General features: G+C 41.7%; 2 protein-coding genes across 3 annotated transcripts; both read left to right on the top strand.

Moving 5' to 3' along the window:
• The first annotated feature begins 908 nt into the window (after positions 1-908).
• On the top strand, positions 909-4,824 carry LOC139407555 (ubiquinol-cytochrome-c reductase complex assembly factor 6-like). The gene is made up of 2 exons (XM_071151379.1): positions 909-1,044; positions 1,242-4,824. Exons 1-2 carry the CDS (start codon positions 937-939, stop codon positions 1,305-1,307), a joined length of 174 nt encoding a protein of 57 aa, XP_071007480.1. The 5' UTR covers positions 909-936; the 3' UTR covers positions 1,308-4,824.
• An 883-nt stretch (positions 4,825-5,707) lies between these two features.
• Positions 5,708-24,664, top strand: LOC139406383 (sorting and assembly machinery component 50 homolog A). 2 transcript variants are annotated; one of them, XM_071148921.1, is made up of 17 exons: positions 5,710-5,884; positions 7,869-7,979; positions 8,096-8,197; positions 10,325-10,412; positions 10,578-10,684; positions 11,149-11,279; positions 11,905-11,992; positions 12,185-12,313; positions 12,564-12,635; positions 12,766-12,852; positions 13,490-13,560; positions 19,448-19,515; positions 19,618-19,764; positions 20,126-20,267; positions 23,127-23,699; positions 23,883-24,185; positions 24,348-24,664. In XM_071148921.1, the coding sequence occupies exons 1-15, from the start codon at positions 5,864-5,866 to the stop codon at positions 23,170-23,172; spliced, it is 1,410 nt and encodes a 469-aa protein (XP_071005022.1). In that variant the 5' UTR covers positions 5,710-5,863; the 3' UTR covers positions 23,173-23,699; positions 23,883-24,185; positions 24,348-24,664. The 2 variants fall into 2 exon arrangements, with proteins under 2 accessions (XP_071005021.1, XP_071005022.1); XM_071148920.1 differs by having other exon boundaries at positions 5,708-5,884; positions 23,883-24,664.
• The last annotated feature ends 1,091 nt before the right edge of the window (positions 24,665-25,755 follow it).

The raw sequence follows: 25,755 nt of genomic DNA, 5'->3' as shown, positions 1-25,755 counted from the left end.
ATTTAGGGCTCCAGAGTGGTGCAGTGGAATAAGAAACTGCTTCTCAGTGCAGTACTTGGTTTGAATCCAGGCTGCATCACATTTGGCCGGGATTGGGGAGTGCCATAGGGCAGCGTACAATTGGCCCAGGGTTGGCTGGGGTAGGCTGTCATTGTAAATAAAAATTTGTTTTTAACTGACTTGTCTAGTTAAATAAAGGTTAAAAACAACAACAACAACAACAACAAAAACATTTATGGGCCAGCCGTGCTGCCCTGTTCTAAGCCAATTGTAATTTTCCTAAGTCCCTCTTTGTATCACCTGACTACACGACTGAACAGTAATCAAGGTGCGACAAAACTAGGGCCTGTAGGACCTGCCTTGTTGACAGTGTTGTTATTAAGAAGGCAGAGCAGCGCTTTATAAGGGACAGACTTCTCCCCATCTTAGCTACTGTTGTAATCATTTTTGACCGTGACAGTTTACAATGCAGGGTTATTTCAAGCAGTTTAATCACTTCAACTTGCTCAATTTCCACATTATTTATTACAATATTTAGTTGAGGTTTAGGGCTTAGTGAAAGATTTGTCCCAAATTCAATACTTTTAGAAATATTTAGGACTAAACTTATTCCTTGCCACCCATTCTGAAACTAACTGCAGCACGTTGTTAAGCGTTGCAGTCATTTATGTCACTGTCGGAGCTGATGTGTATAGTGTTGAGTCATCTGCATGCATAGACACACTGGCTTTACTCAAAGCCAGTGGCATGTCATTAGTAAAGATTGAAAAAAGTAAAGGACCGAGGCAGCTGCCCTGGGGAATTCCTGATTCTACCTGGATTATGTTGTAGAGGCTTCCATTAAAAGAGCACCCTGTGTTAATGTATAATGACTACATCACTGTCCATCTCTCTCCTGTATAGGTAACTGATTGGTCCTCTCGGGCTGATTTGAAGATGCCTGCCAGTGTATCTTGGCCTCGGTACCTGCGGATGTTTGGTGCCAGTGTACTATCCATGTTCGCCGGAACAGATGTTATCCATCAGTACTACAGACCCGATCTGGTAAGCACGGGAACAAGCACCCTATCCATCCCGTGTGCTTTTTATATTATATGACCACATGTATTGTAAAATGAAAAGGTCCATGTTGTCTTTGTGTTTTGCATACTTGTTGATAAAATCATACATGGAAATGTATTGCTTGAAAATGTTGCTGAGACTCCAATGTAATGCATATGCGTTTCATTTCCCTTCGCCAGACTATTCCAGAAACCTGGCGAGTTGAGGATAGAACTGCTGGGCAGAGAAGAGGCTGCTGCTGCTGAACAGAGACAGTGACCCTTTCGGTGTTTTTTCATACAGTATCTTACTCCAGAGCAATCCATGTACATATTGTACATGCTCAAACCACAACAAAGAGACAATTATGACTAGAAAATAGGATGTGCATGTGCGTATGTATCACATATGTAATGGAATATGACATTTGGTGTAAATGTACCTGTGCCAATTCTATTCAAAGTTGCATCAGGCATTGATGGGTTCACATGGCTGGTTGGAGCCTCTCATTGAGCTCAGGAGCCTCTCATTGCGTTTTTGGAGCCATACAGGCAGCTGAATTCTAATATTCGTCAACTTATTGCCAATAATTCGGCAAAGGATCAAAATTGGGCTGCCTGTATAAATGTAGCCATGAATAACTTATGATGTGTTGAGGATAGGACTACTTGCAGAGTAGGCACTCCTTTAGTTCAGTTTTGACCATGTCTTCTGATGAGACCACTCCTGCCTTGATACATGCTCTGAGAATGATGTCAGCTATAGATACTGTACAGACTAGTATGAATTTGTCAGAAATTGTAGGTGCATATGTAAATATTCAGTGTTTTTTTTTTATCAGCGAATGTGAACACGTTTTATTGTGTTTATGCTTTAATAGATTATATAAATCAGGTCCACACATGTAAGAATTCTGAGAAAGGGTGTCTTTCACCAAATAGTTTCATTATTTATTCATAACAAATTATCATCATTCTGATCAGAGCATAAGAAGAGCAGCTCCCACATGATAGAAATATAATAAATTATATTTCTGTGTCCGTGACCACCTGGCGTATCCATAGCAATCAACGTAGCTAGCTAAATATTATTTTCACACAAGTATGGCAATGCCAGGAGAGCAAGTATGGCAATATCCAGGTGAACCCGTGGATAATTTAACAAGCATGCACATCTTTTACAGACCAGTTTAGACTTATTTTTAATTATTTTCTAACATTTTCTTCCTTTCATGTTTGCTGGTTTAAAAGTACAAAGAAATGTAAATTAGCCTGCTGCTGCTAACGCTAACTGCACTGATGGCTTGACGGACTAAGGCTGGAGAGTGGGACTTCAAAACAAAACACACTAGCATCCTCTTTGGCAACATTAGTTAACGAATTCACCCCCCCAAATCATGTTTTTTCTTTCACCTTGTTGTGTTTTGTACTCTTCTTATACTGCCGTGTTGTTTTTCACCCAGGATCTACTAGTTTGACGAATAGAAGGGTTGAAGCATACGAGTATGACTTTGTGGAATATTGACACATGACATACACTACTGGGCCAAAGTTTTTAGAACACCTACTCATTCAACAGTTTATTTATTTTTACTATTTTCTTCATTGTAGAATAATGATTATATAACACATATGGAATCATGTAGTAACCAGAAGTGTTAAACAAATCTAAATATATTTTATATTTGAGATTATTCAAATAGCCACTCTTTGCCTTGACGATAGCTTTGCAAACTCTTGGCATTCTCTCAACCAGCTTCACCTGGAATGCTATTCCAACAGCCTTGAAGGAGTTACCACATATGCTGAGCACTTGTTGGCTGCTTTTCCTTCACTTTGCGGTCCGACTCATCCCAAACCATCACAATTTGGTTGAGGTCAGGGGATTGTGGAGGCCAGGTCATCTGATGCATCACTCTAATTCTTCAAAAAATTGTCCTTACACAGGATGGAGGTGCCTTGGGTCATTATCCTGTTGAAAAACCATCCGTTCACCCACACCGGATCATCCGTTCACCCATACCACGTCTCACAACAGCGTTTGGAACCAAGATCTCCAATTTGGACTCCAGACCAAAATACACATTTCCACCGGTCTAATGTCTATTGCTCGTGTTTCTTGGCCCAAGCAAGTCCCCTCTTATTATTGTTGTTCTGTAGTAGCGGTTTCTTTGCAGCAATTCGACCACGAAGGCCTGATTCATGCAGTCTCCTCTGAACAGTTGATGTTGAGATGTGTCTGTTACTTGAACTCTGTGAAGCATTTATTTGGGCTGCAATTTCTGAGGCTGGTAACTCTAATGAACTTATGCTCTGTAGCAGAGGTAACTCTGGGTCTCCATTCCTGTGGCGGTCCTCATGAGCCAGTTTCATCATAGCGCTTGATGGTTTTTGCGACTGCACTTGAAGAAACTTTCAAAGTTCTTGAAATTTTCTGCATTAACTGACCATGTCTTAAAGTAATGATGGACTGTCGTTTCTCTTTGCTTATTTGAGCTGTTCTTGCCATAATATGGACTTGGTCTTTTACCAAATAGGGCTATCTTCTGTATGCCCCCCCCCCCTACCTTGTCACAACACAACTGATTGGCTCAAACCCATTAAGAAGGAAAGAATTTCCACAAATTAACTTTTATCAGGCACACCTGTTAATTGAAATGCATTCCAGGTGACTACCTCATGAAGCTGGTTGAGAGAATGTCAAGAGTGTGCAAAGCTGTCATCAAGGCAAAGGGTGGCCATTTGAAGAATCTCAAATATAATATAGATTTGTTTTCTTTAAAACATTTTTGGTTACTATATGATTCCAAATTTGTTATTTCATAGTTTTGATGTCTTCACTATTATTCTACAATGTAGAAAATAGTAAAACATTTAGAAAAATCCTTGAATGAGTAAGTGTTCCAAAACTTTTGACCGTTAGTGTACATATCTTTTCCCATCCTCAGTGTTGTTTCTACTACAGAGAGACCAAGAGAGTTATATCACACATCTTTAACAGTTAAGAATGTCCAAAATCCGGTCCCTGGATTACCCAAGCCTGTTCAATGACACAAACTTGAATTCCGTTTTTGGAATCTTTGACCCTACCAAATAAGGGCACATCACTTTTGTTCAATACATGGAGGGGGAGTCACGGAAATGGTTCCTTTGATCATTTGCATGGCAATGGCCCAGAAACCATTTGTATGGGAAAAGACAGTGGGACAACTACCTACTGTATCAGATAAGTGCATCAAAAACAAGTGGGAACAATGAGATTCATCCAAAAGTTGGGGGGCATACCGAGGATTCGGCCCTATATAAAAGTCTATACATAATCTCTAGTTGAGAGACGCAAGTAACATATCTGACTCAATTACGCAAAATTTTACTTCTGGGTTTCTGAGATTAGCCACCCCAATGTTTACAATATTTCATCACTCCTAAAGAAAAACACTCACTCAACATACTATGCATGATTTTGTTCCGCAGCATTAACCACTCAGGGGATAATGAAGTTTAATGAGTATCCTGAAGGTGTGGCCCAGGGCAAGGTATCGCAGGAAACCTTCGAGAGAGAAGTAAAATCGATCTCTTTTCAGTCAAACATAAACCAGTTACTTATTCACTGGATTAAATGTTTATTATTGTGAGATAATCTGTGATATGACTATCTTTCTGTATTTTTCCTCATTCTTTTACAGAGAAGCTCAGCAACATTTATGTCAAAATAGTGTGTGGTATTTTGATTGATATGTCTGATGGCTACATGAACTCTTCATTAATTAAAGTAATTTCTTTATTTTTTATGTAACTTTTTTTTTATAACTAGGCAAATCAGTTAAGAACAACTACCAAAAGGCAAAAGGCCTCCTGCGGGGACGGGGCCTGGGATTAAAAATAAAATAAAAATATAGGACAAAACACACATCACGACAAGAGAGACAACACAACACTACATAAAGAGAGACCTAAGACAACAACATAGCAAGGCAGCAACTCATGACAACACAGCATGGTAGCAACACAACATAACAACAACATGGTAGCAACGCAACATGGCAGCAGCACAAAACATGTTACAAACATTATTGGGCACAGACAATCACACAAAGGACAAGAAGGTAGAGACAACAATACATCACGTAACAGTGAAATTGGGTTAGTGCTACAGGCAGACTTATGTTGTCTGGACCCAGTATGGTCACATTCTTGAATGCAAGTTGTCTCGGCTTGTCCACCATCCATCATGCACTTGTTCGAAAAGTCCTACACAAATCCAAGTACATGTTATCATATAATGATAATTAAGCAAAGCTTCAGTTTTGAAAATATGAATCTCTCTGCCTTCAATAGGTTTTACGTGTACACTATTGTTTTGTGTTTACAGTAACCAGCTGTTGTCAAAAATGTTAGTTCCCTAGTGGTGCAGCGATCTAAGGTCACTGCATCTCAGTGCAAGAGGTGTCACTACAGTCCCTGGTTCGGATCCAGGCTGCATCACATCCAGTTGTGATTGTGCGCCGTCCTACGGGACTCCCAATTGGCCCAGCTTCATCCGGGTTAGGGTTTGGCCGGTGTAGGCCGTCATTGTAAATAAGAATTTGTTCTTAACTGACTTGCCTAGCTTAATAAAAGTTCAATCAAATAAATGCAATACGCTGTGAAACGTTGACATCTTGAATACACCCAGGATGAGTTGGGGGTGTGGTTTGGATGGTGTCATGGCTTCCCCCGTCCACGAAGCTACATCTCTATTGAGCCGAGCGTGAATTAAATGTCCTTTAATTTCGTAAAATAAACACCAACATTTGAAGGACTACACATTCAATACCTTAATCATGGGCACCGTCCACGCGAGGGTAAGGATAACTGCTCAAAATGCAAAGGGTGACAGCATGACCTCTGAGTGCAGTAGCCAATAGCTAGCTTAGTATAGCTAGCTGTCACGTACAGCGAAAGGGGCCCAGTTGGACAGCTTGCCAACTATGGAAACTAGCTGAACTTCAGATACATGAACTGTCGATGTCAGTAAAGGAAATTAACATGATCATAGTTGCAACAACAGCATTGGTGAACGTTGCTCGTGCAACACGTTCACGGATCTTAAGTAGTGATCATATGGGTTAGCCCTTGGATCATGACACGAGTCATTGGACGAAGGCGCCTTCTGTAGGAAGGAGTTTTGCTGATATCAGATGTCAATCACCTGAAGCGCAGAACCATGTAAACACGTGCATGAGCTCGGCAAATATGCGTACGTCTTCTGTATGTATTATTTATCTTGTGTGCATGCTTCTGAACACACTACCAGCGCTTTGAAAAGTTGATGTAATTATACTTTCCTGTGGATATATTGTCTCACATTCCTACAGTCAAAAGGACCAACCGCACGGGCAACCGGTAAAGCGCGTTAAAATATGATTTTATTCAACATTCTGTCTTGTAGAGGACGTGAGAGTAAACGTACTGATTCAAACACTAATTTCTGCCTGATGTTGAATTCATCAGTGGTGGAAAAAGTACTCAAAGGTCCTACTTGAGTAAAAGTAAAGATACCTTAATAGAAAATGACTCAAGTAAAAGTGAAAGTCACCCGGTAAAATACTACTTGAGTAAAAGTATTTGGTTTGAAATATACTTAAGTATCAAAAGTAAATGTACAAACCATTTCAAATTCCTTATATTAAGCAAACCAGATGTCACCATCAAAAATAAAAACATTTGATGCATAGCCAGGGGCACACTCCGAAATTAATTTATAAACAAAACATTTGTGTTTCGTCAGTCCGCCAGATCAGAGGCAGTAGGGATGACCAGGGATGTTCTCTTGATAAGTGTGTGAATTGGACAATTTTCCTGTCAAAATGTAACAAGTACTTTTGGGTGTCAGGGGAAAATGTATGGAGTAAAAAGTACATTATTTTCTATAGGAATGTAGTGAAGTAAAAGTTGTATTTTTACTGAAGTACTTTACACCACTGCAATTCAATGCAATTCAACATCTGGTTTCCAGGCAACGATCTAGCATGCTTCCAACACCTATGTATAATTTTAACTTGGGGAAGTGTAGCAGAAGTGTAGTTTTGTTGGATGTAGGCACCCATAGTTGTATATGTGTTTAATTTGAAGGCTTCTTTCTCGCTGATGAAAGATAAGGGCTATATGTTTCGAAAGCCATATTGCCAAGCAATGATTATTAACCTAAATGCTAAAACATGGTGTCGGGATTGTAGTTCACGAGGCAGTTGTGGGTCGAAGCTAATGGCTGAGAACGGTCGGGAGAAGGCAGAATGCTGCCTACAGAACTAATGCATGGGGGTGCATCATCAAATCAGACAATCTGATCAGTGTACACCCATGGCAGTTTCTTCCCAGTGTCCGAGATTAGGACCTGGTCCTGGGTAAGCAGTATGTCCTGTGCCTTCGACTCATTGATGTAGAAATCTTCATCCAAATCGAGGATAGTGATCGCTTTTCTGATGTCCAGAAGGGAGAAGAAAAAAAAAAAAAACACAAAATAGCAGAATTGGACAGGAGCCTGCAAAACGGCCTCTATACATTTCAGTGCCATTCTCCAGTGCCGCCATGCACTTGCTTAGATGCTTACAACCACATTCTGAAATCTCCACTAACTTCAACTAATGACATTTTGAAGAATGACTTGTACAAGTTCATCTCAATATGATATTTACCAACTACCTTTTATCATAATAACCATAACCAAACCACTAAAGCCACCTAACTGCCATTTTAGCTATTGGGTTTTGTACAGATAACTAGCTTTACAATACAAGAAGTATCCTGGTAAGTCATTGATTCATCACAATCTCTGTTGTGTTGCAGAGTCTTGACCCTCTGCCAATGCAGGGACCTGAGTTGGGGGTTCATGCGGATGACATCGAGACACCAGAAATGGAGCAGGAATCAAAACAAGAGGTTCTTGAAAACAAAGATGTACGGCTCAAGTTGTTTCTTAGTTCATCTTTTCTGTGTGGTTGAATGTAAAAGTGACCTTTTTTATTGTTGCCTGTCAATTTTGATTATAACTCCTTTGTATATTTGTCCTATAGGTCATAGTCCAGCATGTTCACATAGATGGTCTGGGAAGAACCAAGGAGGATTGTTTAACATACGAGATTGCTGGTGTCTTCAGAGCAAAGAACTTGATTGACGTGAGTGAATCTATCAATCAGTACAGTAGGATACAGACCACCGAATTTAATGTGTGGAGACGGTATGCAGTGTTTTCCACAAGCACATGGAGTAGCCAGCCAAATAGAAAAAGTAGCCAGCCAGGCTCCCTTGGGCTGGGGGAGGGGTTTAGACAGTAGCCAGCCAGGCTCCCTTGATCTGGGGAGGGGTTTAGACAGTAGCCAGCCAGGCTCCCTCGATCTGGGGAGGGGTTTAGACAGTAGCCAGCCAGGCTCCCTCGATCTGGGGAGGGGTTTAGACAGTAGCCAGCCAGGCTCCCTCGATCTGGGGGAGGGTTTTTTTTTTTTTGCAGAACAAGCTCTTTTGGTGGCCTCATTCTAATGCTAGATTGTATTTTCAACCAGTAACTATCAGGAAATAACACTGATCTACATATTTTACAGTGTTGTTTCATCAGCTGTTGTACAATATTAAATAAAACATAGGGAGAAAAAATATTGAGTGCACTGGGCCTTAAGAATCCTGTAAGAGTCTGCTGACTTCCGTGGGTTTCAGGCTTCCTTTTACTAATTTTCTCAGCTTTGTGCAATACAGGTATCATTGAATAATGAAGCAGGTGTTAAACATGGGCTTTGCTACACAGAAAGCCGCAGTTGACTAGTCTATTGTCAACACTTTGATTAAATCAATAGACCTATATCAATATCTTTGAAATACCATATAAATCATTATCTTTTAAAACTATTCAATCTGTTTTCTTTAATCATATTTTGGACCAGAGTGAGGGTTTCTCCACTTAGCCTATCTTATGTTCCTGCAGTGAGGAGGATTCACCAACTTCATTTAATGTTTTTGATAGTTTATCTGCTGATAATTGCCAAAAAGTCTACCGGTATGCAAATAAGCCAAATTAACAGCTCTCTTACCGATGCAATTCGGTAGGCTACTGATGAGTCACTCATTTTAAATGTCACTGTCTGGCAAGCATGGATGAACTTCATATCAAAATACAAGACATGGTTTACTTGTCCCGATGCGATACCATGGACAGATAACTACATTGTATGAATGGCAAGAATATATGAGATGGACTTTATTCAGTCAGTTCGACACCTTTTATAAACTAGTCAGTCTTGCTGTTCATCAGTCAAAGCACAGTAAATAGCCTATGTGCCACCACGCCGTGGCTGCTTCAGAAACGTGCCAGGGCCCAACGTTACATTTTTTCCTCACTGGCCAGGACATGGTGTAGTTCTTAAATGCATTCTAGATTAACTTGTGGATTCCATTTATCTTTGCGTGCAGTTTAAATTAAGTTGCTAACTAGCGCAATTGCTAACTAGCATTAGCGCAATGACTAGAAGTCCATGGGTATCTGCTAACACTAGTTAGCATTGGCTCGCAAAACTACCTCAAACTTTCTTCTTTCTGGACACAGAGACATACAAATTGTATCCCTTTTAATGTCTGGCCGAAAAGAAAGGAATGTGCTAGAAAACAATAGACTAAGTGGATGTTGACTTGTCGTTCCCACATTATATGGGACATGCAAATTCATGTTCTCTAATGAAAGATGTTAACATATATTCATGATTTGTTTTATATCAATAATTGTATTTTTCCATGAAATAATTTTAAATGTTTATCCCAAAAAAATCTTATGTTCTTTTTATTTATTTTAAAAAATGCAATAGATTTAGAATAATTTTATGGATATAAAAAAAATCATGAATATATGTAAACGGCTTTCCATATGCTCTCTCCATACCTGTAAAGAAATTTGACTGCAACCTCAGCGCACACACCCAGGTACCGAGAGTCGGGACACACAGCAGACTGTCAAACCAGCAGTGTTTCCCTGTCTTTGCTCGCTTTGTGATTTACAGGCACATGTCCTGTCAATAGATCGCTAGAAGATGCATATCGTTCATTGTAGCGGGAGAGGGTTCTTCAGACCTTTTTTTTCTGACTAGCCAATTGAAAAGTAGCCTAGTTTATTTCAGTGAGTAAAAAGAACCTGTCTGTATTCGGCTGTATAGCCGACAGCCGGAGCTAGTGGGGAAACGCTGTGTATGGAGACGCTGTGGAGACTGTAGCAAAAGTATAACTTACTTTGTTTATTTATTTATTTTTTATTATTTTTTTAGGTCATGAAGAGAGCCCACGAAGCCAGACAGAAGCTCCTCCGTCTTGGTATCTTCAGACAGGTGGAGGTTGTCATTGATACCTCACAAGGTACTGTGGTTAGAAAGATGATCCGTTCTTTATCCGAACAGTATCACTACCAAAGTTTTGCATATTACATTGGGAAAATAATACAAATTAATGGGGAAAGTGGTTAAAACACACAAAAAAAATACAAAAATGTAATACATTTTTTTTTAAAACACTTCCTTTCAGGGGTGGATGCGCTGCCTAACGGACTAGATGTGACGTTTGAAGTGACTGAGCTGAGACGTATGACTGGTAGCTATAACACCATGGTTGGAAATAACGAAGGCAGCATGGTGAGAACTCCTGGGGCTCTATCTCAAGTCATCTTGTCGTGAGTCCTATCTCCTTATCTCCTTCTAAATTGTATTGGAGGAGAAGGACCCAATGTCCCTCCATTTGGACCAGTGTTTCCCAAACTCGGTCCTCGGGTCCCCAAGGGTTGCACGTTTTAACCTAGCACTACACAGCCGATTCAACTAATCATCAAGCTTTAATAATTTAAAATCAGCTGTGTAGTGCTTGTGGGAAGAACAACAACAACCTGCATCCATTGGGGTCACGAGGATGGAGTTTGGGAAACACTGCCTTGGACCAAATTCTCCAATGTGTTTTGAGAAGGAAGCGAGGAGAGAGGAAATTAGAAATCAAGGACAGATTAATTTATAAAGAGCTATGGTGGTGATTACACATGCTCTAGGAGGTACCATCCTCCGCTGTGGTCAGGTTTTTGACTAGTTTTCCCTCCCTCTTACTGCAGGTTCTTGGTCTGAAGCTGCCCAATGTTTTCGGTCGTGCGGAAAAGCTTACATTCCAGTTCTCCTACGGCACCAAAGAGACTTCCTATGGGCTGTCTTTCTTCAAGCCTCAACCTGGTCACTTTGAGCGCAAGTATGAGAACAAAAACCTGCCAATTATATTATAAGCAGTGCTGTAAATACACAGATTTACATTTAAGTTGCTACACTGGATTTTTATTTTATGCTTTTTTTGATTTGTAATTTCTGAAAATGTTTATAATATATCTGCAGTAATAGTGGAATGATCGTGTTTCACAGTATTACTCAACCCGCCAATCCCGCGGCATCTGAAGGAAAGCTGTTTTTACTTTGTGGCTGTGTTATCTAGTGGAAATCATGTCAATCGGCCAAAGTAGAAATCACTGTGCCATTTCCTGGTTGTAAAAATTCTACCCTGTTCGCTCAATTTCAGTTTATTTGAGAAAACGGCCACGGAATAGTGGAGAGAATCATTGTACCATCTAAATTGCTGTGAAATATATTATCAATTAAGCTGGTGAAACAAAACCGAAAGTAAGAGGCTCAAGCACGAGTCTCCGCCATTGTTGCCGTGGATACGGGGGAGATTTGTTTAGAATGGAGCCTTGTGCTGTTGCAATTCACTTAGCATTTCTCTGAATGTTTTCCTCTATGTGTAGCACCTTTAAATTGTTCATTCAATAGATCCCTGGGCTCTTTTTGTTCTTCTTCTAATTGACTTGCTCTTGCTGTTGCAGTTTCGCTGTTAACTTTTACAAAGTCACAGGCCAGTTTCCATGGAGCTCGCTGAGAGAGACTGATCGTGGCGTCTCCACAGAATTCAGTGTAAAGAACATTTTTCCATTCATCCATCTATCATTACTATCGAGTTCTCATTTACTGTTGTTATGCTAACTGCGATGAGTAGAATTGGAACTTCTCATCGATTTTATTTTCAAATTAAATGTAATCCTACTGTAATGCATTTGCAAGTGGTTGATCCTCTCTCTTCTTTCTCCCTCTCTGTTTTGCAAACAGTTCCCTCTTTGGAAGACGAACCACACCCTGAAGTGGGAGGGTGTGTGGCGAGAGCTGGGATGTCTGGCACGTACCGCCTCGTTCGCAGTTCGGGAGGAGAGCGGCCACTCCCTCAAGTCATCACTCTCGGTACCGGGACTTGAGTTTCGCTTCACAATCCCTCACAACTACCCTTTTTTTAGTCCAAGGGATTAAGACATCGTGGTAATGCATTGAGGCCCAAACTCCTGTTCTGAGATCTGTACACTTCATTGATGTCAATGGGAAATTTGTGAGAAAAAAAAATTTTGCTAACGTGGATCTCGAGTTAAGATTCGGCCCCACTTAGACACTTGACTTTTTCCTCAACATTTTGCTCTTTTCTCCTTGGCCCTCATAGCATGCCATGGTCATCGACACCAGAAACTCCACAATCCTTCCCAGGAGGGGAGCCTTGCTGAAAATCAACCAGGTGTGTAGGTTAGGTGAACATTACCTGGCCCAGTGTTGTATTCAATGGTAATACCTTAATAAAACCATTTTGCCCAGACCATTTTTGAACCAACAACTCATTCAGCTGATGCGTTGTTGTGATTTTGTAGGAGTTGGCTGGCTACACTGGAGGAGATGCCAGTTTTCTGAAAGAGGACTTTGAGCTCCAATTTAACAAACGTCTTTTCTGGGACTCGGTGAGAAACTAAATCGTCCTATTTATCGAGAAGAAATTTGTGCGAAAAACTTTAGTTACACACATGAATCACAAGTTGGATCTCAATCTGAGTATTGAACTGGTTCTGGACCATCTTTATAGTAAACAAGTTATAACCATCAATCAATCAAATGTATTTATAAAACCCTATTTACGTCAGCAGATGTCACATTGCTTATATCGAAACCCAGCCTAAAACCCCAAACAGCAAGCCATGCAGATGTAGATGCACGGTGGCTAGGAAAAACTCCCTAGAAAGAAACCTAGAGAGGAACCAGGCTCTGAGGGGTGGCCAGTTCTCTTCTAGCTGTGCTGGGTGGAGATTATAAAATGACATGGTCGTTAAGGCCAGATAGTTGTTCAAGATGTTAAAATGTTCATAAATGACCAGCAGGTTCAGATAATAATCACAATGATTGTATAAGGGGGCAACAGGTCAGCACCTCAGGAGTAAATGTCAGTTGGCTTTTCGTAGCCGGGCATTCAGAGTTTGAGACAGCAGGAGAGGGAGAGCCTGAGCATATGTAAACAGCTTGTTGATGGAGGGTTTTGACCAGGTTGGAAAAAATGTGGGATAAAAGAGCACATTTGTTGAGACCTCGTCCTCTATCTTCCAGGTCCTGTCTGCATCTCTCTGGGGCGGATGCCTCCTGCCCATTGGAGATAAGCCAACTTGCATTGCTGACAGGTAAGACAATACTTCTCTCCGTTTCACAAAACCATAATTGAAACGCAGGGGTGTCGAACATGGCACGCTAGCCGATGTTTAATGTGGCCCTGCCATGTTGTCTTTATACTGTATAGTCAGTCGGGGGTTAAAGTTCGATGGATTTCTGTCATATGGATTCTGGAGAGGTCGTTTTTGAGATCTGTGTAGATCCAAAATAAAAGTCTCTGGTTTGGAGATGACATAGAAAATACACGCTTCAGTGTTAGGCTATGAAATATATTCCCAAATATTTAATGTTCTCTGTTAAGCTGTGTGCACTGAACTGACATGCATGATTGTTGCTGACACTGATGTTCAGATGAAGGGAATTAAATGGTCTATAATGGGCCGTGGCGCTCAACTCAGACAGTGGTGTCTAGTCTACTGTAGCTACTGTAGCGTCATTCAAAGCCTCAACTTTCCAGTGCTACTATTTTTCACCATGTCATGTTGTTAACACAAATCAGACAACCAACCTAGTAGAATAGTTGACTTATTGATGGGTTCTGACTTTTTAGATATGAAATATACTTATTCATGTCACCGAGGGAGACGGGGGGAAATGTATAACGTTTACATTCTGTCAGGATATGTTTTTGTTGGACATCCAGGGATCCTGTGGGGAGGAGTGAGGAATTTGGGGCCGAGGTCAAATGAAGTGAGGAAGAATATAATCTTAGCAACAGAGATGTATTGGCTGTTTAGATGTGTAAGGAAGGGGCTCAGAATAGGAGAAAGGGTCAAAATGCAGGTGCTTGTATGAATATGTTCCTTGTCTTATGCAGCTGTATGACCCAGTGGATGAATAAACTTGGTTTAAGCTTTACTAAGCTTCCCGTGAGTGTGTGGTCGGCTTGTTGTTGTTGTGTGTTAGAACCTAACACCGTTTCCCTGGTCGGCTTGTTGTTGTGTGTTAGAACCTAACACCGTTTCCCTGGTCGGCTTGTTGTTGTTGTGTGTTAGAACCTAACACCGTTTCCCTGGTCGGCTTGTTGTTGTGTGTTAGAACCTAACACCGTTTCCTTGGTCGGCTTGTTGTTGTGTGTTAGAACCTAACACTGTTTCCCTGGTCGGCTTGTTGTTGTTGTGTGTTAGAACCTAACACTGTTTCCCTGGTCTGCTTGTTGTTGTGTGTTAGAACCTAACACCGTTTCCCTGGTCGGCTTGTTGTTGTGTGTTAGAACCTAACACCGTTTCCCTGGTCGGCTTGTTGTTGTGTGTTAGAACCTAACACCGTTTCCCTGGTCGGCTTGTTGTTGTGTGTTAGAACCTAACACCGTTTCCCTGGTCGGCTTGTTGTTGTTGTGTGTTAGAACCTAACACCGTTTCCCTGGTCGGCTTGTTGTTGTGTGTTAGAACCTAACACCGTTTCCCTGGTCGGCTTGTTGTTGTGTGTTAGAACCTAACACCGTTTCCTTGGTCGGCTTGTTGTTGTGTGTTAGAACCTAACACTGTTTCCCTGGTCGGCTTGTTGTTGTTGTGTGTTAGAACCTAACACTGTTTCCCTGGTCTGCTTGTTGTTGTGTGTTAGAACCTAACACCGTTTCCCTGGTCGGCTTGTTGTTGTGTGTTAGAACCTAACACCGTTTCCCTGGTCGGCTTGTTGTTGTGTGTTAGAACCTAACACCGTTTCCCTGGTCGGCTTGTTGTTGTGTGTTAGAACCTAACACCGTTTCCCTGGTCGGCTTGTTGTTGTTGTGTGTTAGAACCTAACACCGTTTCCCTGATCGGCTTGTTGTTGTGTGTTAGAACCTAACATCGTTTCCCTGGTCGGCTTGTTGTTGTGTGTTAGAACCTAACACCGTTTCCCTGGTCTGCTTGTTGTTGTGTGTTAGAACCTAACACCGTTTCCCTTGTCGGCTTGTTGTTGTTGTGTGTTAGAACCTAACACCGTTTCTCTTGTCTGCTTGTTGTTGTGTGTTAGAACCTAACACCGTTTCCCTGGTCGGCTTGTTGTTGTGTGTTAGAACCTAACACCGTTTCCCTTGTCTGCTTGTTGTTGTGTGTTAGAACCTAACACCGTTTCCCTTGTCGGCTTGTTGTTGTTGTGTGTTAGAACCTAACACCGTTTCCCTTGTCGGCTTGTTGTTGTGTGTTAGAACCTAACACCGTTTCCCTGGTCGGCTTGTTGTTGTGTGTTAGAACCTAACACCGTTTCCCTGGTCGGCTTGTTGTTGTGTGTTAGAACCTAACACTGTTTCCCTGGTCGGCTTGTTGTTGTGTGTTAGAACCTAACACCGTTTCCCTGGTCGGCTTGTTGTTGTGTGTTTGAACCTAACGCTGTTGTTGTCGGCTTGTTGTTGTTGTGTTTTACAACCTAACTGTTTCCCTGGTCGGCTTGTTGTTGTGTGTTAGAACCTAACACCGTTTTCCTGGTCGGCTTGTTGTTGTTGTGTGTTAGAACCTAACACCGTTTCCCTGGTCGGCTTGTTGTTGTGTGTTTGAACCTAACGCTGTTGTTGTCGGCTTGTTGTTGTTGTTGTGTTTTACAACCTAACACTGTTTCCCTGGTCGGCTTGTTGTTGTGTGTTTGAACCTAACACTGTTGTTGTCGGCTTGTTGTTGTTGTGTTTTACAACCTAACACTGTTTCCCTGGTCGGCTTGTTGTTGTGTGTTTGAACCTAACACTGTTGTTGTCGGCTTGTTGTTGTGTGTTTGAACCTAACACTGTTGTTGTCGGCTTGTTGTTGTTGTGTTTTACAACCTAACACTGTTTCCCTGGTCGGCTTGTTGTTGTGTGTTTGAACCTAACGCTGTTGTTGTCGGCTTGTTGTTGTGTGTTTGAACCTAACGCTGTTGTTGTCGGCTTGTTGTTGTTGTTGTTGTGTGTTAGAACCTAACGCTGTTTCTCTGACCGGCTTGTTGTTGTTGTGTGTTTGAACCTAACGCTGTTGTTGTCGGCTTGTTGTTGTTGTGTGTTAGAACCTAACGCTGTTGTTGTCGGCTTGTTGTTGTTGTTGTTGTTGTGTGTTAGAACCTAACGCTGTTTCTCTGACCGGCTTGTTGTTATGCGTTCTATATGAAAGGTTTTCCTCTCGAGGTGCATTCAGGTTGTGAAAGGGAGGGAAGCATGTACTCTGTCAATGCACTACAATTATTAATGCCATCGTGGGAAAAGCCTTTTTGAAAGCAGTTTTGGCCTTTGTTAAACCAGAGCGGCGTCAGTTTGCTACCATTTTATTTCTTTACTCCTTCAAGTGGCATCTTTTTACAGACTCAGTTACAACCGTTTCTCCTTCAGGTGGTGTCATTTAACAGATTCGGTTACAACCAGAGTTTCAAGCATCCTGGCAACAAATCTCAAAGGAGAAATTGGTCTTAAATGGAACAAATATATAATAGTAATTCAAGTGAATAATTAGTCATTATTTATACAGTACCAGTCAAAAGTTTGGACACAGCTAGTCATTCACCTGTTAATTGAAATGCATTCCAGGTGACTACCTCATGAAGCTGGTTAAGAGAATGCCAAGAGTGTACAAAGCTGTCATCAAGGCAAAGGGTGGCTACTTTATTTTTTTATTTCACCTTTATTTAACCAGGTAGGCTAGTTGAGAACAAGTTCTCATTTACAACTGCAACCTGGCCAAGATAAAGCAAAGCAGTTCGACACATACAACAACAGAGTTACACATGGAATAAACAAAACAGTCAATAATACAGTAGAACAAAAGAAAACAAAGTCTATATACAGTGAGTGCAAATGAGGTAAGATAAGGGAGTTAAGACAAGAAATAGGCCATGGTGGCGAAGTAATTACAATATAGAAATTAAACACTGGAATGGTAGATGTGCAGAGGATGAATGTGCAAGTAGAGATACTGGGGTGCAAAGGAGCAAGATAAATAAATAAATACTGTATGGGGATGAGGTAGGTAGATAGATGGGCTGTTTACAGATGGGCTATGTTCAAGTGCAGTGATCTGTGAGCTGCTCTGACAGCTGGTGCTTAGATCTAGTGAGGGAGATATGAGTCTCCAGCTTCAGAGATTTTTTCAGTTCGTTCCAGTCATTGGCAGCAGAGAACTGGAAGGAAAGACAACCAAAGGAGGAATTGGCTTTGGGGGTGACCAGTGAGATATACCTGCTGGAGCGCGTGCTACGAGTGGGTGCTGCTATGGTGACCAATGAGCTGAGATAAGGCAGGGCTTTACCTAGCAGAGACTTGTAGATAACCTGTAGCCAGTGGGTTTGGCGACGAGTATGAAGCGAGGGCCAACCAACGAGAGCATACAGGTCGCAATGTTGGGTAGTGTATGGGGCTTTGGTGACAAAATGGATGGCACTGTGATAGACTGCATCCAATTTGTTGAGTAGAGTGTTGGAGGCTATTTTATAGATGACATCACCGAAGTTGAGGATCGGTAGGATGGTCAGTTTTACGAGGGTATGTTTGGCAGCATGAGTGAAGGATGCTTTGTTGCAATATAGGAAGCCAATTCTAGATTTAATTTTGGATTGGAGATGCTTTATGTGGGTCTGGAAGGAGAGTTTACAGTCTAACCAGACACCTAGGTATTTGTAGTTGTCCATGTATTCCACGTATTTGTAGTTGTCCATGTAAGTCAGAGCCGTCCAGAGTAGTGATGCTGGACTGGCAAGCAGGTGCGGGCAGTGATCGGTTGAATAGCATGCATTTAGTTTTACTTGCGTTTAAGAGCAGTTGGAGGCCACGGAAGGAGAGTTGTATGGCATTGAAGCTCGTCTGGAGGTTTGTTAGCAAGTGTCCAAAGAGGGGCCAGAAGTATATAGAATGGTGTCGTCTGCATAGAGGTGTACTAGAGAATCACCAGCAGCAAGAGCAACATCATTGATGTATACAGAGAAGAGAGTCGGACCGAGGATTGAACCCTGTGGCACCCCCATAGAGACTGCCAGAGGTCCGGACAACAGGACCTCAGAGTTCAGTGTGTTAAATCGATCAGAGAAGTAATTGGTAAACCAGTCGAGGCAATCATTTGAGAAACCAAGGCTGTCGAGTCTGCCAATAAGAATGTGGTGATTGACAGAGTCGAAAGCCTTGGCCAGGTCGATGAATACGGCTGCACAGTAATGTCTCTTATCGATGGTAGTTATGATGTTGTTTAGGACCTTGAGCGTGGCTGAGGTGCACCCATGACCAGCTCTGAAACCAGATTGCATAGCGGAGAAGGTACGGTGGGATTCAAAATGGTCGGTAATCTGTTTAAGATACTTCAAAGTATCTCAAATATAAAATATATTTTTTGGGTTACTATATGATTCCATATGTGTTATTTAATAGTGTTGATGTCTTCACTATTATTCTACAATGTAGAAAATAGTAAAAAAGTAAAGACCCTGGAATGAGTAGGTGTGTCCAAACTTTTGACTGGTACTGTATATTTAAAAATAATAACATTCAGAATGTTGTGTCCAGTAGGGTAAATGCAGATGGACAGACCCCATGCTTCAGCCTATGTACATGTTATAGCCGCTATGCAGCATCAGTTGGCTAGAGGTGATAATGCCTATGACTAATAGAACATCTGACAATATACCATGTACAGGATATATGGTACAAATAATTTAAACATTTTTACCAATATGTTTTTGGGGCTCATTTCTGGAGGTGGAAATTGTTTTAGATGGTGTTTGAATATATATCTATATATACACTCAAGTCACCAGAACTCAGCTTCTCAGTCCTTCTATATAAAAAAATTATCCCAGGTCGGACCACAGACCCCCTAAACAAGGGGAGTGGAATTGGCCCAACTCTGTTTTAATACATGTACAAAATGATCCTCTTTCCCTTGAAGCATGATTGGGATGTAGCTGGAATTCTGTTTTTATGGTTTGTTTTTAGGGATTGTTTCTATGGTTTCTACCGATATGTCTCTTTAGGTTCTATCTTGGTGGTCCTACTAGCGTCAGAGGATTCAGTATGTACAGCATCGGCCCACAGAGTGAAGGTGAGATGTTATCCTCTGTCCGTTCGAACGAAGTTCTATTTTTTTTATTTTTAAGATGGTTAACTTTCTCACATCGTGTGGTTTTATTGTCTGAATGACCAGGTGACTACCTGGGAGGTGAGGTGTATTGGGCTGGAGCCATACACCTGTATACTCCACTGCCCTTCCGTCCAGGCAAAGGGGGATTCGGAGACCTCTTCAGGACCCACTTCTTCCTCAATGCTGGGAACCTGTGTAACCTCAACTATGGTGTGTGTTTTACAGATGTAATTGAACCCCACGATCTATGATGTGGAAGTGTCAGCTCTTCTGTGATGATAGCTGTAATATCTTTACAAGCTGAATCTATGTTCAAATTCATCAGTATGAGAAATCCACAGGACTCCATCACAATTATGTATGTATGTGGAGGAGTGGAATGACCTAGTAATATGTAGAGAGCCAAATTAGATTTCAACAAAATGTTTCCGGGAATGCTAATCTTATTCGTTTTTAACAACAAAAAAACAATTTCAGAACAATCTGACATGGTGGGTGTGGAAATCCGCTTTCTTGTGCTTTTGAGGTGTCATGACCCCTCAGGCTGTGGTGTGTATGTGTGTTGGTCCAGGTGACGGGCCTCGAGCACACCTGAGTAAGCTGGCAGAGTGTATCCGCTGGTCCTATGGAGCGGGAATCGTGCTGCGACTCGGAAACATCGCCCGGCTGGAGCTCAACTACTGCATTCCCATGGGCGTCCAGAGTGGAGACAGGTAGCCTATTATCTGCCCTTCCTGTTATCAAACCATGACATGATAGTCCATAGCTTAGAAACTATACTATATGGTTCATATAGTGTATTCGTAAAGTATTCAGACCCCTTCACTGTTACGTTACAGCCTTATTCAAAAATGTAATAAATAAATGTTTTCCATCAATTTACACACTATACCCCATAATGAAGCAAAAACAGGGTTTTAGAAATGTTTGCAAATGTATAATTTTTTTTAACCTTATTTACATAAATATTCAGACCCTTTGCTATGAGACTCGAAATTGAGCTCCAGTGCATCCTGTTTCCATTGATCATCCTTGATGTTTCTACAACTTGATTGGAGTCCACCTGTGGTCAATTTAAATTGTTTGGAGATGATTTGGAAAGGCACACACATCTGAGACAGGATTGTGTCAAGGCACAGATCTGGGGAAGGGTACCAAAACATTTCTGCAGCATTGACGGTCCCCAAGAACGTAGTGGCCTTGGTCAGGGAGGTGACCAAGAACCCAATGGTCCCTCTGACAGAGCTCCAGAGTTCCTCTGTGGAGATGGGGGAAATCTTCCAGAAGGACAACCATCTCTGCAGCACTCCACCAATCAGGCCTTTATGGTAGAGTGGCCAGACGGAAACACTCAGTAAAATGCACTTGACAGAAAGGCACCTAAAGGACTCTCAGATCATAAGAAACATTCTCTGGTCTGATGAAACCAAGATTGAACTATTTCGCCTGAATGCCAAGCGTCATGTCTGGAGGAAACCTAGCACCATCGCTAAGGTGAAGCATGGTGGTGGCAGCATCATGCTGTGGGGATGTTTTTCAGCAGCAGGGACTAGGAGACTATTCAGGATGGAGGGAATGATGAACGGAGCAAAGTACAGAGAGATCCTTGAAAACCTGCTCCAGAGCGCTCAGGACCTCAGACTGGGGTGGCGGTTCACCTTCCAACAGGGCATAGACGCTAAGCACACAGCCAAGACAATACAGGTGTGGCTTTGGGACAAGTCTCAATGTCCTTGAGTGGCCCAGCCAGAGCCTGGACTTGAACCTGATCGAACATCTCTGGAGAGACCTGAAAATAGCTGCGCAGCAACGCTCCCAATCCAACCTGACAAAGCTTGAGAGGATCTGCAGAGAAGAATGGGAGAAACTCCACAAATACAGGTGTGCCATGCTTGTAGCGTTATACCCAAGAAGACTCGAGGCTGTAATCGCTGCCAAGGGTGCTTCAACAAAGTACTGAGTAAAGGGTCTGAATGCTGAGTGACAAGAAAAAGAATGTGAACCATTTGGAAATACCTGGATTTCTGCATAAATTGGTCATAACATTTGATCTGATCTTCATCTAAGTCACAACACTAGACAAACGCAGTCTGCTTAAACTAATATCACACTTATGTCTCTTGAAAACATTGTGTAAAGATTCACAGTGCAGGGTGGGAAAAGCATGTGAAACCTTGGATTTAATAACTGGTTGACCCTCCTTTGGCAGCAATAACCCCAACCAAATGTTTTCTGTAGTTGCGGATCAGACCTGTGCAACAATCAGGAGGAATCTTGGACCATTCTTCTTTACAAAACTGTTTCAGTTCAGCAATATTCTTGCCATGTCTGGTGTGAACAGCTTGAGGTCATGCCACAGCATCTCAATTGGGTTGAGGTCAGGACTCTGACTGGGCCATTCCAGAAGGTGTATTTTCTTTTGTTGAAGAAGCCATTCTGTTGTTGATTTACTTCTGTGTTTTGGGTCGTTGTCCTGTTGCATCACCCAACTTGAGTTGAGCTTCAATTGGCAGACAGATAACCTTACATTCTCCTACAAAATGTCTTGATGATCTTGGGAATTCATTTTTCCATCGATGTTAGCAAGCTGTCCAGGCCCTGAGGCAGCAAAGCAGCCCCAAACCACAATGCTCCCTCCACTATACTTTACAATTGGGATGAGTTTGATGTTGGTGTGCTGTGCCTTTTTTTCTCCACACATAGTGCTGTGTGTTCCTTCCAAACAACTCAACTGTAGTTTCATCTGTCCACATAATATTTTGCCAGTAGCACTGTGGAACATTCAGGTGCTCTTTTGCGAACTTCAGACGTGCAGCAATGGGTTTTTTTTTTGGACAGCAGTGTCTTCTTCCGGGGTGTCCTGCCATGAACACCATTCTTGTTTAGTGTTTTGCGTATCGTAGACTCGTCAACAGAGATGTTAGCATGTTCCAGAGATTTCTGTAAGTCTTTAGCTGACACTAGCTAGCATTCTGCGCTGTCCTCTTGCAGTCATCTTTGCAGGACGGCCACTCCTAGGGAGACTAGCAACAGTGCTGAACTTTCTCCATTTATAGACAATGTGTCTTACCGTGGACTGATGAACATCAAGGCTTTTAGAGATACTTTTGTAACCCGTTTCAGCTTTATGCAAGTCAACAATTCTTATGTCTTCTGAGATCTCTGATGTAAATGTGATATCTATTTTTGTTTTTTTCTTATAAATTAGCAAAGATTTTGAAAAACCTGTTTTTGCTTTTTCATTATGGGGGTAGTGTGTGTAGATGGACAAGGGGGGGAACTATTTAATCCATTGTAGAATAAGGCCTGTAACGTAACAAAAAGGGGTCTGAATACTTTCCGAATGCACTGGAGATGAGCAGAAGACTTATGTCTGATTCACCATAAAGGGCCAACTCAAACCGTACTGGCTTGGTTCATTTATTTTCCTGTGTCATTTCCATAATGGTTTCAGCAAATGTGGTGGTTGTGTAACCAGGCCAGCCCAGTACAGCTAGATGTTTGGCTCAGTATTGTGAAAAGGGTATTGGGTTACTGTTAAGAAATGACACTTTGGTCTTTGTTTGTTTTAGGATATGCGACGGGGTCCAGTTTGGAGCTGGAATCCGATTTCTGTGATGTCGTCCTGTTGTCTTGCTGCATTGAATTGTGGAACACAGGAGTTTGTTTTGTTGGTTTTAGGAAGTGGGAGGTGATCTATAGGGGTCACTTTCAACACAGCGAAGGTTGCTGGGAATTAAATGTCTACTACAACCAAACTATTGTAAGTAAAATGGACAGGGCATCAATGGGGATTTTCCTCCAGTACTAATGAATGATGAGAGCCTCCAGTGCTCAAGATGTTAAAACTAGAGGCCTTCACGGGTTCAAAAAGTTGTACCTGTTCCGAAATGGACCTGGGGGCTTTCCCGTCCGGACCCAATATGCCTACATTTTTGTTAAATATAGAGACCTGTTCCGAATGGACACAAGGACAACTAGACCCATTCTGCGTAGACCTGGTCGGATCCAGTCCGGATACGAGTGAGGGAATTCACATTAAAGTCAATTTTTAAGCGACCGGAGGTGATAAAGCGAGGGAGAGGTAGAGCTCTAGCAGGACGTGTCAGCTAGTGACACGGGGAGCAGGGAAGAGGGAGGGAGAGGTAGAGCTCTAGCAGGACGTGTCAGCTAGTGACACGGGGAGCAGGGAAGAGGGAGGGAGAGGTAGAGCTCTAGCAGGACGTGTCAGCTAGTGACACGGGGAGCAGGGAAGAGGGAGGGAGAGGTAGAGCTCTAGCAGGACGTGTCAGCTAGTAACACGGGGAGCAGGGAAGAGGGAGGGAGAGGTAGAGCTCTAGCAGGACATGTCAGATAGTGACACTGGGAGCAGGGAAGAGGGAGGGAGAAACGGCAACCGACTAAGCCGTCTTGCTCTACGGTAGAGTGAATAGCAGCCTAGCTAGCTGTGTTATTCTCGTCCTACACAGTTAGAAACAACTTCATTCAGAATATTAAGTAGCAGCCTACCTGTTGGCTCTTGGTCTTTGTAGCCTATCCCTCTCCTTTAACTTCCGTCATTTTAAATTAAATATTCCATTGATATTTCCTAACTTTTGCCACACATGGAGGCTCTATGACTATAGCCCAGCGTTTTCCAAACTCAGTCCCGGGGACCCTAAGCGGTGCACGTTTTGTTTGTTTGCCTTAGCACTACACAGCTGATTCAAATAATCAAAGTTTTTAATGATGAGTTGATTATTTGAATCAGCTGTGTAGTGCTAAGGCAAACAAACAAAACGTGTACCGCTTAGGGTCCCCGGGACTGAGTTTGGAAAACACTGGTCTAGCCTATTGCTGCTTTGATGACTTATGATTGGCCAACAACAAGCTAGACATGTCACTCTTGTGAAACGAGGAGCAGCTTAAATGATATGATTTCTCTCTCTCTGTACTGCAGCAGATCTGTACGGGTACTTTCAGACAAGTCGGTTTTGGTATTTGGTATTTTATTAGGATCCCCATTAGCTGTTGCAAAAGCAGCAGTTACTCTTCCTGGGGTCCACAAAAAAACATGAAACATAATACAGAACATTAATAGACAAGAACAGCTCAAAGACAGAACTACATACATTTTTTTTTTTAAAGGCACACGTAGCCTACATATCAATGCATACACACAAACTATCTAGGTCCAATAGGAGAGAGGCGTGCCGGGTTGCTTTATCTGTTTTTTGAAACCAGGTTTGCGTGTTTATGTGGTCGTTAAAATTACACATACCCGTGACAATCATATCAGATCCGACCCAGACCTGTGACATTATTTATAATTCTGGATCCGAACCCTCTCGGGTATTCGGTTACGGGTGGATCTGTGAAGACCTCTAGTGGAAACTTAAGAAAGGCAGACATCAGCCATGAGTCAAATATGTCAATGTGGTCTAAATGATTATGCTGATTTAATACATGTTATCATCTACAGTTATTACAGTTACACTGAGTCTCTATAGCATCCACTTGCCTTCCGGTTGATGTCTGGTTTGTGTATTGAAACAACATGGATTAAACTATTTTCAGTGGTGTAAAGTAAATACACAAAAATACTTTGAAGTACTACTTAAGTCGTTTTTGTATCTGTAATTTACTATTTAGATTTGACAACTTTTAGTTTTACTCTACTACAGTCGTAAAGAAAATATGTACTCTTTACTCCCATACCCTTTCCCTGACACTCAGACTTACTCGTAACATTCCCAAATGCTTAGCAGAACAGGAAAATGGTCAAATTCATGCACTTATCAAGAGAGTGCGGGTCATCACTACTGCTTCTGATTTGGTGGACTCACTAAACACAAGTGCTTCGTTTGTAAATGATGTCTGAGAGTTGGAGTGCCCCTGGCTATCCATACATTATTTATTTATATATAAACAATCTGGTTTGCTTCATATAAGACATTTAAAATTATAGTTTTCTTTTATAAGTATATTTAATACCAAATACTGTACTTTGAGACTTTTACTCAATTGGTATTTTACTCGGTGACTTTTCAATTTTACTTGAGTCGTCTTAATAATAATAAATTTAAAAGTGTAACAATTGGGTACTTTTTTCCACCACTGAACATTTTTGCATAAAGTTGATGTTAGACAAGCTTTTGGATGCGCTCGAGTTGGTCCGAAATCTGTGCCATTAAAAACTTGTTCCTTATTTTATGTATAGGA

The sequence above is a fragment of the Oncorhynchus clarkii genome, chromosome 4 (genome assembly GCF_045791955.1).
Source record: "Oncorhynchus clarkii lewisi isolate Uvic-CL-2024 chromosome 4, UVic_Ocla_1.0, whole genome shotgun sequence".
NCBI classification, from domain to species: domain Eukaryota; kingdom Metazoa; phylum Chordata; class Actinopteri; order Salmoniformes; family Salmonidae; genus Oncorhynchus; species Oncorhynchus clarkii.
Note: the sequence above shows the minus strand (reverse complement) of the source record. Positions and strands in the feature narration are given on the sequence as shown.